The 14,483-nt window shown below is 37.1% G+C and overlaps 1 protein-coding gene across 1 annotated transcript in view; it reads left to right on the plus strand.

The window, feature by feature from the left end:
• Positions 1 to 1,448: 1,448 nt before the first annotated feature.
• The window catches only part of LOC111142538 (growth regulation by estrogen in breast cancer 1 like), a 142,488-nt gene continuing 129,453 nt past the window's right edge, over positions 1,449 to 14,483 (plus strand). The window contains exons 1-3 of the mRNA XM_022495796.1: positions 1,449 to 1,605; positions 1,815 to 2,012; positions 11,772 to 11,948. Coding sequence (XP_022351504.1) covers positions 1,449 to 1,605; positions 1,815 to 2,012; positions 11,772 to 11,948 — 532 coding nt within the window. The remainder of the gene's footprint in view (positions 1,606 to 1,814; positions 2,013 to 11,771; positions 11,949 to 14,483) is intronic.

Genomic DNA, 14,483 nt, shown 5'->3' on the forward strand with positions numbered 1-14,483 from the left:
ACTTCAGAATACTAAGGATTAAATAACTTTTATGAACTGTTCAGAGTACTGTCCATCTCAATGTCTCTCAAACTGTTAATCTTAAAATCCCCTTACACTCTTAAAAATTGAGTTTTGCTTATGTGGATTATATTTATTAGAAATTAAGACAAAAATGTTTTTAAAGATTTTATTTATTTATCTGAGAGAGAAAGAGAGAGAGAACAAGTGGTGGAGAGGGGCAGAGGGAAGGAGAAAGAGTGAGAGGCAGACTCCCTGCTGAGGTGGGAGCCAGATGCAGGGCTCAATCCCAGGACCTGGAGACCCAGAGATCATGACCTGAGCTGAAGGTAGACACTTAACCAACTGAGCCACCCAGGTGCCCCAAGACTAAGAAATATTTAAAACATGTATTAACTTCAAAAATTAAAATAATAAACCCATTACATGTCAACATAAAAAAACACATTTTTGTGAAAAAGAACTGTATTTCCCAAAAAAGTTAGCAAGAAGCTTGGTCTGTCTGCTTCCACATTCAACCTCTTGGAGTATCGCACATCATGCAGCCTCTGGAAAATTCTGCTGTACACGTATGAGAGGCTGAGAGTAAAAAAGGCAAATACTATCCCAGTAAAAAACTTGAAAAGAGTTTTGACTTCATGGACCCCAGAAAGGGTCTTGGTGACCTCAGACCACCACTTTGAGAATTGCTGGTGTAGCCAATAGTTAGCACTTCATGAATTGTAGTTATTATTGATATACATGGAGATTTTTGTAACTAGCAAGAACGGTATAAATATTCGTTATGAGAAGTAAGGGCCATGACTTTAAAACTTCCTGCATTATACTTTCCTAAAGGGTCCCAAATGAGATAACACTTTTTAAAAATAAACACTAATATACATGAATGAGTTCTCTGGGTTTAAAAGGTTTAAATCTTTCTTTCAGGAATTTGTCAATTAAGTATATTATCATAAAGCTTTAATTTTTTTCCCCAGAGAAGTGTCTCCCCCCACTGTACCAGGGTAAGAAGATTTTTGTAGAGAGAGAAGTAATTAGAGATTTACTCTAAAAGCACTGATAGTTGGTATAGGGTAATGGAAGTCCACTAGTTTTAAGGAGGAAGTGTGAGCTCCATTGTCATCATGTACGGCTTCACAATTGACAGGTCAATCTTGATTTACTGGTTGGAGAAACTTAAAGCATTTATTATTGTTTGATTCTCAGACACAAGCTCCTCTAAAGGTTCTTTTTGAAATGGGTTTGGATTATAAAGACCAAAAGCAAAAGTGGTGTAATGGATCCCTGATACAAATTGTCTTAAGAAATATAAAGTTCATGTTTAAATCTTAACAAGATACATAGTATAGTTTATGTCAGCCTTTAGTATACTTTGCAGACATAGTGTCCTCTAATTATATCAATTTTTTCCTTTCTTCCTCTTTCTCTTTGTGGGGGTGGTGTAGACCATGGGGAATTCATATGCTGGGCAACTGAAATCTGCTCAATTTGAGGAAGCTCTCCACAACTCCATAGAAGCGTCTCTCAGATGTAGTAGTGTGGTACCACGGCCAATTTTTTCCCAGCTGTACTTGGACCCTGACCAGCATCCTTTCTCATCTGCAGGTACGTTTCTCAATTCTGCACATTTCTAGACTCCTTTTAAAAGAAGCGGAAATTCCAAATCTGGGGACCCCTGAACTACACTGATTAAATATTAGACATTGCTTGTCTTCTTGTCCTCTGATACCTTTCAGAACTATGAATGTTTCTTTTGGTAATTTTTCCATAAGCATCTTTTTATTAACTTAGCTGTGATTTATTTGCTCACCTAGATGTGAAACCCAAAGTGGAGGATCTGGATAAAGATTTGGTACACCGCTACACTCAAAATGGAAGCCTGGATTTTTCTAACAATCTAACAGTTAATGAAATGGAAGATGATGAAGATGATGAAGAAATGTCTGATTCAAATAGCCCACCAATTCCCTATTCACAAAAACCTGCCCCAGAAGGGTCTTGCACTACAGACGGTGGGTTTAATTTCTGTTTTTTTTTCTGATCCCTCTTTATTATCTGGCTAGTTTCCAATCATTGCATGTGGTGCTCAAGACTGGAAACCAGTAATTACAGAAAGGAATGAGGAATGATTATGCTCTCACTGACATTATCTCCTGTGATTCACAGCAGGTGTCTATAAGAAAGACAGGTATTATCGTTCTATCTTCTAGATGAAGAAAGTGAGATTCACAGCAGTTGAATGACTTCTCTGAGATGATATGTGGCAAAGCAGGCCTAGGACCAGATCAGGGTTTTTCCTGCAAGAATACTACTATCTTAGGAACTTTTAAAATGTCCTGTCTTCCTACTTCTTTCTCTTCCACCCTCAAAAACAATAATGGATTTATTAGATGTTTTATATTTACCTTTTCCATTTATTTTGAAAGTCATACAATATAGTGTTATTTGTAGAAGATAAAAATGTACATATTTTGATAACTCCATTTTATTTATTTTGTTAACTTCCTCTTCCACTAAGGCTTCAACCACACTTTAAAAAGGAAATCCAAATATAAAATATTCTCGGTATTTCATTGTTTTGATGATGTCACAACTTAAAATATACTCTCTTCCCTTTGTTTAGTGTATGCTATTTCTGGCTATCCCAGCCTAATTAGTATGTGGATTCTACTATATCTATATTAGCCAGGGTACAGGTTTTATAGCCAGACGGGCTTGTAATCACCTGGGGTGATTACAATGCATGCAAATCTTAGGGGTGAGGAGGTGGGAGGAGAGGGGTAAGATTCTGAGACATTCTCCCTACAAAGCCTGAATTGCAAATAATCTGGGATAAACTAGAAACTCAAATGTGCAAATCCAAATAAATGAGTGTACACTGAAAGTTTATCTCTCTTTTTTTTCTTTCCTCTCTCTCCCTCCCTTCTCCTTTCGATTCTTCTCCTCTCCTCTCCTCTCCTTTCTTTCATTTCCTTCTCAAAAGAATCTGATAAACTGTAAAAAGTTCAAAATCCTTAGTTCTAGTAGCCTATCTACACCTGATTCACTGCAAGTATGCTGGGCCTCCCTCTAGCACATCATTCTTTATAAATTTTGTTCCACATGTGTTTGGTTTCTTTTGCCCAGACTTAATGTAATATATATCAATTTACTTATTATTGGTAATATAGGCCTTTTCGCCTATATTTGTGTAGAAGGTGACTGGATTGGGTTTCCACTTAGTTGTTTTATATCCATTTTTGTGACTTTTATTTAATCAGTCAAGTCATACTTAACAGTTAACAACAAGACATTGAAATTGTGCTTAAAATATTGTTGGATTGTCACTGAGAATCTTGTTAAATGGAAGAATTAAATAGAACCAGAGTAAAAGCTCTAGGAGATAGTTTTGAAATATCAAATTTTATACCAGAAATGGGGGAGGGACTCTCTTGTTTTCCCTGTGCTCTGAATAGGTTTTTATTTTTATTTTTTAAAGATTTTATTTATTTATTTATTTATTTGACACAGAGAGAGAGAGAGAGAGAGAGAGAGAGAGATGGCAAGTAGGCAGAGAGGCAGGCAGAGAAAGAGGGGGAAGCAGGCTCCCCGCTGAGCAGATAGCCCGATGCGGGGCTTGATCCCAGAACCCTGAGATCATGGCCTGAGCCACCCAGGTGCCCCTCTGAATGTGTTTTTAGTTTGCCTTTTGGAGTGGTGACATTGGTATTACTAACAATCAGGTGTGGAAAGCTGTTTAGTGCACACCAGGATATAAACACCACCTAACAGATAGCAACTATTTCTTGAACTTTGAAATGTGAGAACACTATTCTTACCGTGTAGTGATTGTGTAAAGTGTAAGGGAAGGGTGATAGTTAATTTTAGAGATGAAGGGTAAGACCTGGAGGTGCAATTTTCCTGGGGGGTGGGGGATCCCCCCCAAGCATAAATTCACATTCCAAGACAACCCGAAAACCCTAGTCCTACATGTAGATTCCTATACATCAGCTGCTTTGGTTTCTTATAATTAATTACATGTCCGTATTTTTCCCCTTTCAATTCACTGGAAGGTGACCATTAAAAACAAAAAGTGTGGTTTATAATTTGATAGTTTAAAGTTTGTCCATAGCTCTTTTATTTGGCCCAGTCTAGGGTAGTTCCAAGAGCCCTCTCCCTCTAAGACAGAAGAGTCCTGAATTTTTTCTTATAGAAATGACAGTGAATTAGCACAATATAATGCATGGACTTCTCTTAGCATACCACCTTCCCTTCCTGGGAAATCCTCTATTTACCTAAGACTTAAAGGAAGGGAAAGCTATTTTTAGAGGCAATTTAGATAAGCAGATACTTAATACCTGATGGGCTTCTAGGGGTTACCATTCTGATGTAAATTTTGGTTGCTAATTTCTTATGTAAATTATTGGAATAGTGTAGGTTCCCACCCTGCTGGGAGGCAGTTGATTGTCTAAAGAGGTGAAGGGCAACCAAATTTGAAGCCTCCAAATACGGCTTCGATTACTTTAGTTTGTGTTGACAGCTGTTTCAGTAAACGTTCCCCTCCCCCCAGCTTAGATTACTCTGTAACCTTCAAGTTGGAGATAATTGGAGAATGCAAATCTGGTTCTGTGAGGTGAAAACCTTGGCAATTTTCTTAAGAAAATGCAGATGAAGTTTACAAAGAAGGACCCTCTACCATTATTCCTTTTCTTAATTAAAATAATTTGCTGCAAAGGCCTTGGGGTTAAGGCAGCATTTCAGTATTGCTTTTAAAAAATGAAGCTACTTAGGAGCAAGTTTGTCAAATGTTATTTGTGTGCGAACGTCGGTAACTTATCTCTCTTTCCCTGCATATAGTAAACAGGCTTAGATCCTTCCTTAGGGCACTCTTCCCCAGGTCTTCCAGAAGCCTCTAAAAGAAAGATTCTGACTTTTCTTTCAGGATTAGTCCAGGTGTGATTCAAAATTGCCCTACAGGGGAGTAATAAGGTGTCTTTTCATTTTGTTTGCAGCTTTAGTGCACATTGAATAATTGATCTTTATTATATTAATAATCTGACATATTTCTAGAGACTAGAACTACCTACTACACAAAATATTTGGAGCCTACACACCTTAAAATATAATCACATTTCCTAGATTCTTAAGCTACCCACTCTTCTTTACAGATACACAGAGCTTATTTTCAATCTTAAAAAAAAAAAACCTGCATATTGCTCTTTGCATAATGCTTTTTCTTAATTGGGGATCCTTGATAATATATTTTGCATATGATTAGCTGATTTGAATCCCAAGAATGAGGGTTAGAGGAAAACATCACAGTTAAAAAACATCACAGAAAAGCTCAGACCCTTGCCCGGTGAGGGTATTCTCGGAATAATTACAAACTAGACTTAGAAACTTTTTCTTGATTTTGCAACTGTTTCTGGCCTTGGATTGATTTCTTGCTGACCTGTTACTGGATTCAGCCTTGCCTTCTCTTTCTCTCCTATTCTCTTGCCTCTTAACTGAATTGGCCAAGTGGCTTCTGTTGGTGAGTAACATGAAGGCAAAAAGATAAAATAGGACATTGTAAAAATAGACTTTATTTTTTAAGAACAGTTTTAGATTTAAGGAAAAGTTGAGAAAATAGGATAGGGTATATCCCTGCAGTTTCTCCTATTGTTGACATCTTACGTTATTACTAATTTTTAGAAAAGATTTTATTTATTTAGTTGAGTGAGAGAGAAAGCTCCAGTGGGGGTGGGGAGGGGTGGCATGGAGAGGCAGAGGATGAGGAAGAAGCAGACACCCCACGGAGCAGGGAGCCTGAGGCGGGATTCAAACCCAGGACCCTGAGGTCATGACCTGAGCCCAAGGCAGATGCCTAAAGGACTGAGTCACCCAGGTGCCCCTATTATTGATTTTAATAATAATAAAGTTCATAGTTTATTTGGGTTCTTTAGTTTTTACCAATATCTTTCTGTTCTAGAATCTCACCAGGATACTAAATTTGTTAGTCAACATGTCTCCTTAGGCTCCTCTGGGCTGTGACAGTTTCTCAGACTTTCCTTGTTTCTGATGACCCTGACAGTTTTAGGAATTATTAGTAAGGTATATTGTAGGTGACCCTCTCCTAGAGTTTGTCTGAGGTTTTTCTCCTGATTAGGCTGGGGTTATGGGTTTGGGGAAAGAAGCTCACAAAGGTAAAGTGCCATTTTCATCACATTATGTCAAGGGTACATTTTGTCAACATGATTTATGGCTATTGATGTTGGCCTAGATCACCTGGTGGGGGTAGTATTATCTCCATTCTTTCCCCCACTTTCCATACTGTGGGAGAAAGTCACGATGCTCAGCTTACAGTTAAGGAATGGGGAATTTGCTCCATCTTCTTGAGGATAGAGTATCGGCATAAATTATTCAAAATTCTGCATGGGAATTAGTCTCTTTCTTCCAGCCCACTTATCAATTTATTCAGTCATATATATCATTATGCACTCATGGATATTTGTTTTATGTTGAGTTATAATCCAATACTACTTTACTGTGTTTCTCAGATTGTTCCAGTTTTGGACCTTGGAAGCACCTTCAGTTGCTTCTTGTGCCCCTTTTACATACTCTCATCATTGTGCCTTTTTTTAAAAGCACAAAATAGGGTATTTTCTCTTTTCATTGTCATAAGCACCCCTTAAATTTTTTTTAAGGAAGAAATTAGTAGAAAAGACGCTTCTAGAATCCAGTCATTGTTTAATAATTTTTACTTCTCACCTCTAGGTGTCCTCATATCATAAGTGGGAAAACCCTGAAAGGCTGTTATCACTGAAAACTATTTGTACTTCGTAATTTGAGCTGACTGTGTGTTTCTCTTTTTGCCACAGAAATCACTCTGAAGTCATCTTTCTTCTGTAGAAAATCCTGCTTTCTTCAGGTGTTCTCCACACTCTGTCCTCTTGACTCTGTATCTGTTAAGCCCAGAACCAAAATTGTATTTTCCCCCTTGATCTCCCTTTGCTGCAATGTATTACTTTTAGAAATCTCATCAGAAAAACTGTGAGTTTTAAGGATTCATCAGCAAGTATGAGGTAGGTGGGTGCCAATAGATCATGGCTATCAGGCAGGGGCTGGTGTGGAAAGTGCCGCTTGGATTCAGCCTGCAAAGCTGGGTAGTAGGATTCGGGGAGGGGGGCTGTTGGGGGGAGGAAAAAGGCAGTGAAGAAACAATAGGAGTGTCCTACATCAGACCAAGGGAAGGTTAAACATTATGAGTCAGAGAGATGTTAACGTCGATGATGAAGGGGCATCAATTTCGAGTCAGGATGGGTTTTAGTTCCATCTTTTCCAGTTACGGAATATTTGAACTTGGACCATCTTCTTAACCTTTATGGGCCCTCATGTCCTTATTTACATACTAAATAGATTATTGTTACCCAGTCTTGACTCACAAATTTCTTTTTATAGTAATATGTAGTTTTTTGAACTCCTTAGGAATTTAAAACCCAATTTTGTCACTACATGGGACATGATAAAGAACTGATTTTAAGTATAAAGTATTTCTTTTAGACCAATATGTTATATACTCTTTGATCTTATTCATGCATATGAGAAAAAATTGTCTACATTTAATTATTCAGTAATTGTTACTTAATTTATTCAAAATTGGTTTTGTAAGAAAAAATATATTGCATTGACAAATTCAAAAATAAAATATAAATTTTCAGGGGGCTAAGTGTATTTAAGTGGTTTCCAGCATCAAAAAAGAAAAAAAGGTCAAAAATCTATTTTTAATACCTATATTTTAGAATTTTTATATTTTGGGATTAAAAGGGTATATTAGTATATTTTTATAATTTTTACTCTATATGATGAAAAGGTTTCTGGCTGCTGCTTGCAGAATTTCTGCTACTAAAAAGGCTGCAGAATGAGGTTGGCTTTTCCCTCTTAAATGAAGAGCCAAATTGGATTATGATCACTAAATTTTACCTTGACATTTTTTTTGGGTGTCCTAGAAACATATTGGTGCATTTCATATAATTTTATAATTTAATGAGTGGCGTTGGGATTGAATCTAATTTTCATTTCTAGCAAGAGCATCTTTAGACACATTTCTAAAATGACTGTTCTCATTTACACAATCAGTGCTCCTTGAGTTTCCCATCATTAACCAACAGTGTATTATGAGTATAAATTAAGCACCATATTAATACATATGACTGGTGATAAAAACAATTGTATGAAAATCAAAGTCACACACCGATATGGGGTTAAAACGAGTGAGTCCTGAGTTCATTCGGCGAGTGTCCGCTATCCCTACACGTGTAGCAAGGAAGGCCCTCGGAACATTGTTTTAAAGAAAAGTAGGATATTAGAATGATTATTTATTAGTTTTTAGAAATTGATAATGGTATCTATTTGAGTTTGACTTATAATTCCAAGTATCGTGGAATACCTTTATAAATTCCTGGGAGTTTGATAACTACCTGTTGGGAGATGCTGGTCTTGAGGTTCTCTATAGCTCTGATGTTCTAAAAAGCTCATAATTTAATTTGCAAATTTATATAAGTTGGTACAGATTCATCGTTTCATCTAGTCCATTCTTTCTAATGTGGTGTGAGTCAAAGTTGTAGAAAGGTCATATTGTTACTGCTTAGTAACAAAGACAGTTCCCCAAGCATCCTGTTTTCCATCCTTTGGGTGATCATGAACCTCTCATCACTGAGTTTATCTATACATTTTGGGAAGATACATGATCTGCCTTTTGGAACAAGTCATGATGAAGGCGCTATTTCTTTTTCTTTCTTTCCTTCTTTTTTTTTTTTTTAATAAAGATTTATTTATTTATTTATTTATTTATTTGACAGACAGAGGTCACAGTAGGCAGAGAGGCAGGCAGAGAGAGGGAGGGGGAAGCAGCTCCCCACCGAGCAGAGAGCCCGATGTGGGGCCTGATCCCAGGACCCTGGGATCATGACCTGAGCCAAAGGCAGAGGCTTTAACCCACTGAGCCACCCAGGCGCTCCAAAGGCACTATTTCTTATGGGAAATGTGTTTCTAGGTTTACTGTCTACACAAATTAATAATTTCTTTGGTTAAAGAAATTAGTGCTTCTTTTAGGGCTTTAAAATACCTCCAAGATGGACGCCTGGGTGGCTCAGTCAGTTAGGCATCAGGTCATGATCCCACGGTGCTGGGATCGAATTCTGTGTTGGGCTCCTTGCTCATTGGAGAGCCTGCTTCTCCCTCTGCCTATCTCTCTCTCTCTCTGACAAACAAATAAAATCTTTGAAAGAAAAAATAAAATGCCTCCTAGATTTAACATTTTAGAATTTGGTTATATGTCTATGTTCACCTCGCATGGTTTTAGATCTGGATTATAATTGTTCTTAGCTTTTCTTTTGCCAAGTTGAGTAGTATATTTTTGGTCTATTTTTATATAGTAAACTTCCACGTCTGACATTCCTGACATTACCAAACCCATTATGTAACCTAAGACAAGTTCCCTAATCTTTCTGAGCCTCAATTTCTCCATCTTGGAAAGGAATTAGTAGTTGTTGAGAGGATTAAATGAGATAATCTATACAGTGGTTAGCACTATACCTGACTTACATTAAATGCTCCGTATATTTTTCTGCCATCGATATCATCATCATCATCATTTCCCCACTTTTAAACCTGTGAGTCCTGTCCCTGCAATGGGTGAGGGCAGCAGAATTTTTTTTTTAGGGGTTTTATATATCCATAGTTTCAAAAAAAAAAAAGTTTGTAAACTAAATAAATAATATGACTTACATGTACAAATGAATATTTTGCAAATACATAGATGATATTGTGAATAATAAAATATAGATTCATTCAGAATTGTTAAAGAATTCACAATAACATTCTGCTATTGTTTTTCCTCAATTCACAAACACTAAAGTTAAATTTGAAAGTTTTTAGTGTTAAAAAGTAAGATTGAAATGGTTGAGCCTCATTGTTTTATCATTTTAGCCCTTCTTCTGTTGACTTCTTCCAATTCCATTATGTCTGCTTTTGAGATTTGATGAGCCAAACCGTATGTTTGGATGTTGTTTTCTTACTATTTCTCATATACTAACTGATGACATCTAATTGTTTGTTGGCCTTGGGTTAACATCATAATATGAATTGATACTGGAAGAATTTAGTATGGTTTATTCCCTACTTTGTTTTGGGCGATGATGATGATCTCCTCAGGTTTGCATGTGGAGAGTTAGATGTCCATCCTTTATCTTCCACAACTCTCTGAAATAGTATTTATCATACTTTTGTTCACCCTCTTTGGTTGCAAGTGAAACCCAGCCCAACTGAGATTAGCCTTGGGTAGAATGAAGAATAGTTGATGAATTCTTTTTTTTTTTTTTTTAAGATTTTTTTATTTATTTTATTTGACAGATAGAGATCACAAGTAGGCAGAGAGGCAGGCAGAGAGAGAGAGAGAGGAGGAAGCAGGCTCCCTGCCGAGCAGAGAGCCCGATGCGGGGCTGGATCCCAGGACCCTGGGATCATGACCTGAGCCAAAGGCAGAGGCTTTAATCCACTGAGCCACCCAGGCGCCCCTAGTTGATGAATTCTTAAGCAAAATGTTTCACAGTCAAACCACAGGAAAGGCACATACACTGGGCTTCAGGGGCCCACACACTGCCAGAACATTCTGCCTCAACCTACTATCTGCTGACCGTGCTGACAGACTTCTCTCACAAGGCAAGGAACTGAGCCACAGACCAAACTAAGCCACACTCTGGATCCATGTTCAGAATTCCTAGAGAAAAGGCTTTGAATGCCCTAGTTTATGTCAGGTGCCCCTGACTTATCAAATATCAACTTATCAACTTATCAACTTATCAGCCAAAAAGGTGGGATATTATAGTGACTAGCTTGGATCAGGTGCCAGCTCCAGTCAATCTAGAATATCACAATTCTCCAAGAGGAATCATATAATTAGAGTTCAGGGAGGTCTGATTATCTCCCAGAAGATGTGAAATGGGTGCTTTGCAGCAGAAAATAGCTGTCCTCTGTAATATTGTTTTGTGTCTATTGGTTCCTTATATACTCTTTCAACTAACTGTAATGTAAGCTCTTAGAGGAAGGTATGTTTGTTCAACTCTATCCCCCAGCCTAGGGCAGCATCTGTTGCAAATGATTTTTAAGAAATTATGAGCTAATGAATTAGTGTGATATGTTATGGTACACAAAGTGTTAGGTAAGGTTTTGTCATGTGTTGTCATGTTGTATCTCATGAAGATTGTCCTCATGTTATATCTCATGAAGATTGTCCTCATGTTGTGTTGTATCTCATGAAGGTACAACACATGTTGTATCTCATGAAGATTGTCCTCACAATTCTGGGTTCTAATTCTGGCCATTCATTTATGGGCCACCAAACTCAGAGGTACAGTCTCTTCCTGGGTGAAATGGAAAGCCTCCCTTTTCTATGACAGAAGTCACCATTTACAGAAGTGAACTTGCATTGAAAGCATAAAAATACTGTATTATGTGCACATAAAAATTACATACATTTTTCAAAGTTTCCTGTGTATATTTTTCATTTGCTTACTTGTGGATCAGATAATACGAAGTCATCAATGTTGGCTAACCCTGTCAGAAATACAACCATTTGTGTCTTCAGCTCCACTCAGAGGGGCACATATGATTTGTCTTCTGGTTGGAGAATATGGACTTTAAATTTAGTCCTTAATAGTGACTCCTATGGGTAAATTCACTCTCCAAATGGGTGATAAGAAAATAGAAACCTTCCAAACATTTCACTGTGTCCTTTTTTTACTGGGTTTTAGGTTTTTGTCAAGCGGGAAAGGATTTGCGTTTGGTATCTCTGTGTATGGAACAAATCGACATCCCAGCAGGATTCCTCCTGGTGGGGGCCAAGTCTCCCAATCTTCCTGAGCACATCCTAGTGTGTGCTGTAGACAAGCGATTTCTACCAGATGATCGCGGGAAAAATGCACTTTTAGGTGAGTATTCCACACTTATCAAATTCCTTCTAAGGTGAAGGAATCCAACTACAAATTTATTTTTAAATTATCACAGAATTTTCTCTTTAAAAAGTCACAGAATTAGTTGGGAATTCTATAGTTTAACTCAGGTATGAAACATCTTTTTCTTTTAGTAACTTCTCAAAAATTACCATTTATTTTTCATTCATTCTCAAAACGCCCACCTTGAAGAGACTTTTCTAAACCAGGTTTAAAGGATGGCATTAGATTTATCAAAAATTAATACTTTGGGGACATCTGGGTGATTCAGTCTGTTAAATGTCTGCCTTTGGTTCAGGTCATGATCCCAAGGTCCTGGGATGGAGTCCCATGGCGGACTCCCTGCTCAGCGGGGAGTCTCTTTCTCCCTTTGCCTCTGCCCCTCCCCCTGTTTGTGCTGTCTCTCTTTCATGCTCTCTCTCAAATAAATAAATATAAATATTTTTAAAAAGCTAATACTTTGTTAAGCAAAGTAGGATTAATTCTTTATAGAGTCATTGATTTGGACCTGACGTCAAATCAACTCTCAGTTATTCAGCTGCGGATTATCCACTTTGTATCTTATTGCTAGTTTCTCCACACCACCCATTATTCCTAACTACACTTGATTGACGTGATTCTCATTTTATATTTAGCATGAGTTCAACCAAAGTAACTAAGTATAGGTGATATAAAATGTGTAACTCTCAGAACACACATCCACCATAGTGCTGAGAACGGAACACTTGTTCTTTATATGGTAGTTATTCTGCAACTGTGTCATATTTACTCATACCCTTATAGAAATGGAATTTTGCTTACTTTCTCTAGCCTTGTGAATGGACATAATTTTTTACTAACTACTTTCCAAATTGAAAGTATAGTGCAACACAAGGGTTGAAGTTTTCTCTTAGATAAGTACATTGTTGAGATTTTTATATATTCAATCTCTGTTGTCTAAAAGTTAATATCCATCCAACATTCTTCCTGATGATAAATTATTTCAGTATGCATTAAGATATAGTGGGAAAAAATGTTAAGCTTCAAATATACTTGCATCCCGGTGGATTCCAATATCAATTTGTCTGACTTTTTATATAAATTGTACAGATTCAAAAGACCGTGGGGGGATCGATTAAATATATATTGATCCAGGGGCGCCTGGGTGGCTCACTCAGTTAAGCATCTGCCTTTGGCTCAGGTCACGATCTCACGGTTTTGGGATCAAGTTCCACATCAGGCTCTCTGCTCAGCGGGGAGTCTACTTCGCCCTCTTACTCTCCTTCTGGGCTCTCCCTCTCTCTCTCAAATAAAAGAAATAAAATCTTCAAAATATATTGGCAGTTCATTCATGTGTCCCAAATCTACCATGCACTTGGAAGACTAGAAATGTAATTTGGCTGTAAGAAGCACAATTTTTTCTGACAATGACAAGAAATTTGAGGAGATAAAATCTCTCTTGAACTAAGGTTAATACTGAAACCATAGAGAGTTTTAAAAATGAGCTGTAGCATTCTATCTCTTTAATATTATTAATTCTCATCATTAATGTGCCACTTCGGTAACTGAAGATTGTTCAGTTGCTTTGCTTTTCTTCCTCTCACGCTCTCTTGCTTTTTACCTCAGAGAACAGGCAAAAGAAAAGAGAAAAAAGAAAACCTCACCTCAGTAATTTGTTAATTCTAATTCTCACACTACATCATTTATGAACTATTTTGATCTATCCAATAGATCTGCTTGGATCTTTCAGGGGGCACTGTCTTTAAGTATTTTTGCTAAAGTGTTCTTAGATCATTTTACTGTGTTTGGGTGCTACATGTGCCTTGCAAACCAGGCAATTTTCCATCAAGGCCTGACAATCATATGACAATGTAAGTTATGTGGAGGCACTGGTTTTGTCTGCTTTGTTCCATGCTGAAAACCTGGTACCTGAGACAGAGCCTAGCACATGGTAGAGTACAAGTATTTGTTGGATAGCTGCATGCATGCCTGAAGAGATGGATATTAGATGGTTTGGGGACTTGGTGAAATAGGCAGCCATTGACAATTTTTTTTTTAATCTCCAGCTCTAAGATATTAGATAGCCTAATGCTCTCAAATGCAAACCATCTCTGAATATATTTTAAATAATTTATGAAGTTACATTAATGTTTATAACTCTATAAAGTCACCATAATAAACTAATTACATAGAATTACTAATTTTATGTAAGTGATCAGAAATTACAACAATCTCTGTCCAGTTTCGCACAAGATGCTCAATAAATATTGCTGAATAAATAATAATAAATTGGACTGCCATTTCTAAACGTTCAGACTTGATTGTCAGCATTCTGAGTTAGTACATTGTGAAATACTCTATCTTTAATCCTGGTGACCTTTCTCTTCTCTCCTTCTATATCTTTGTTAATTATGTGACCGGTTGTTTTGGGACTTAAAAAGAGTGTATCACTTCACTAGTAAATTTATTTTATTTTATTTTATTTTTTAAAGATTATTTATTTATCTGAGAGAGAGAGAGAGAGCATGAGCAGGG

Source organism: Enhydra lutris, unplaced genomic scaffold, assembly GCF_002288905.1.
Source record: "Enhydra lutris kenyoni isolate GAN:26980312 unplaced genomic scaffold, ASM228890v2 scaffoldscaffold8, whole genome shotgun sequence".
In the NCBI taxonomy this organism is placed as follows: Eukaryota; Metazoa; Chordata; class Mammalia; order Carnivora; family Mustelidae; genus Enhydra; species Enhydra lutris.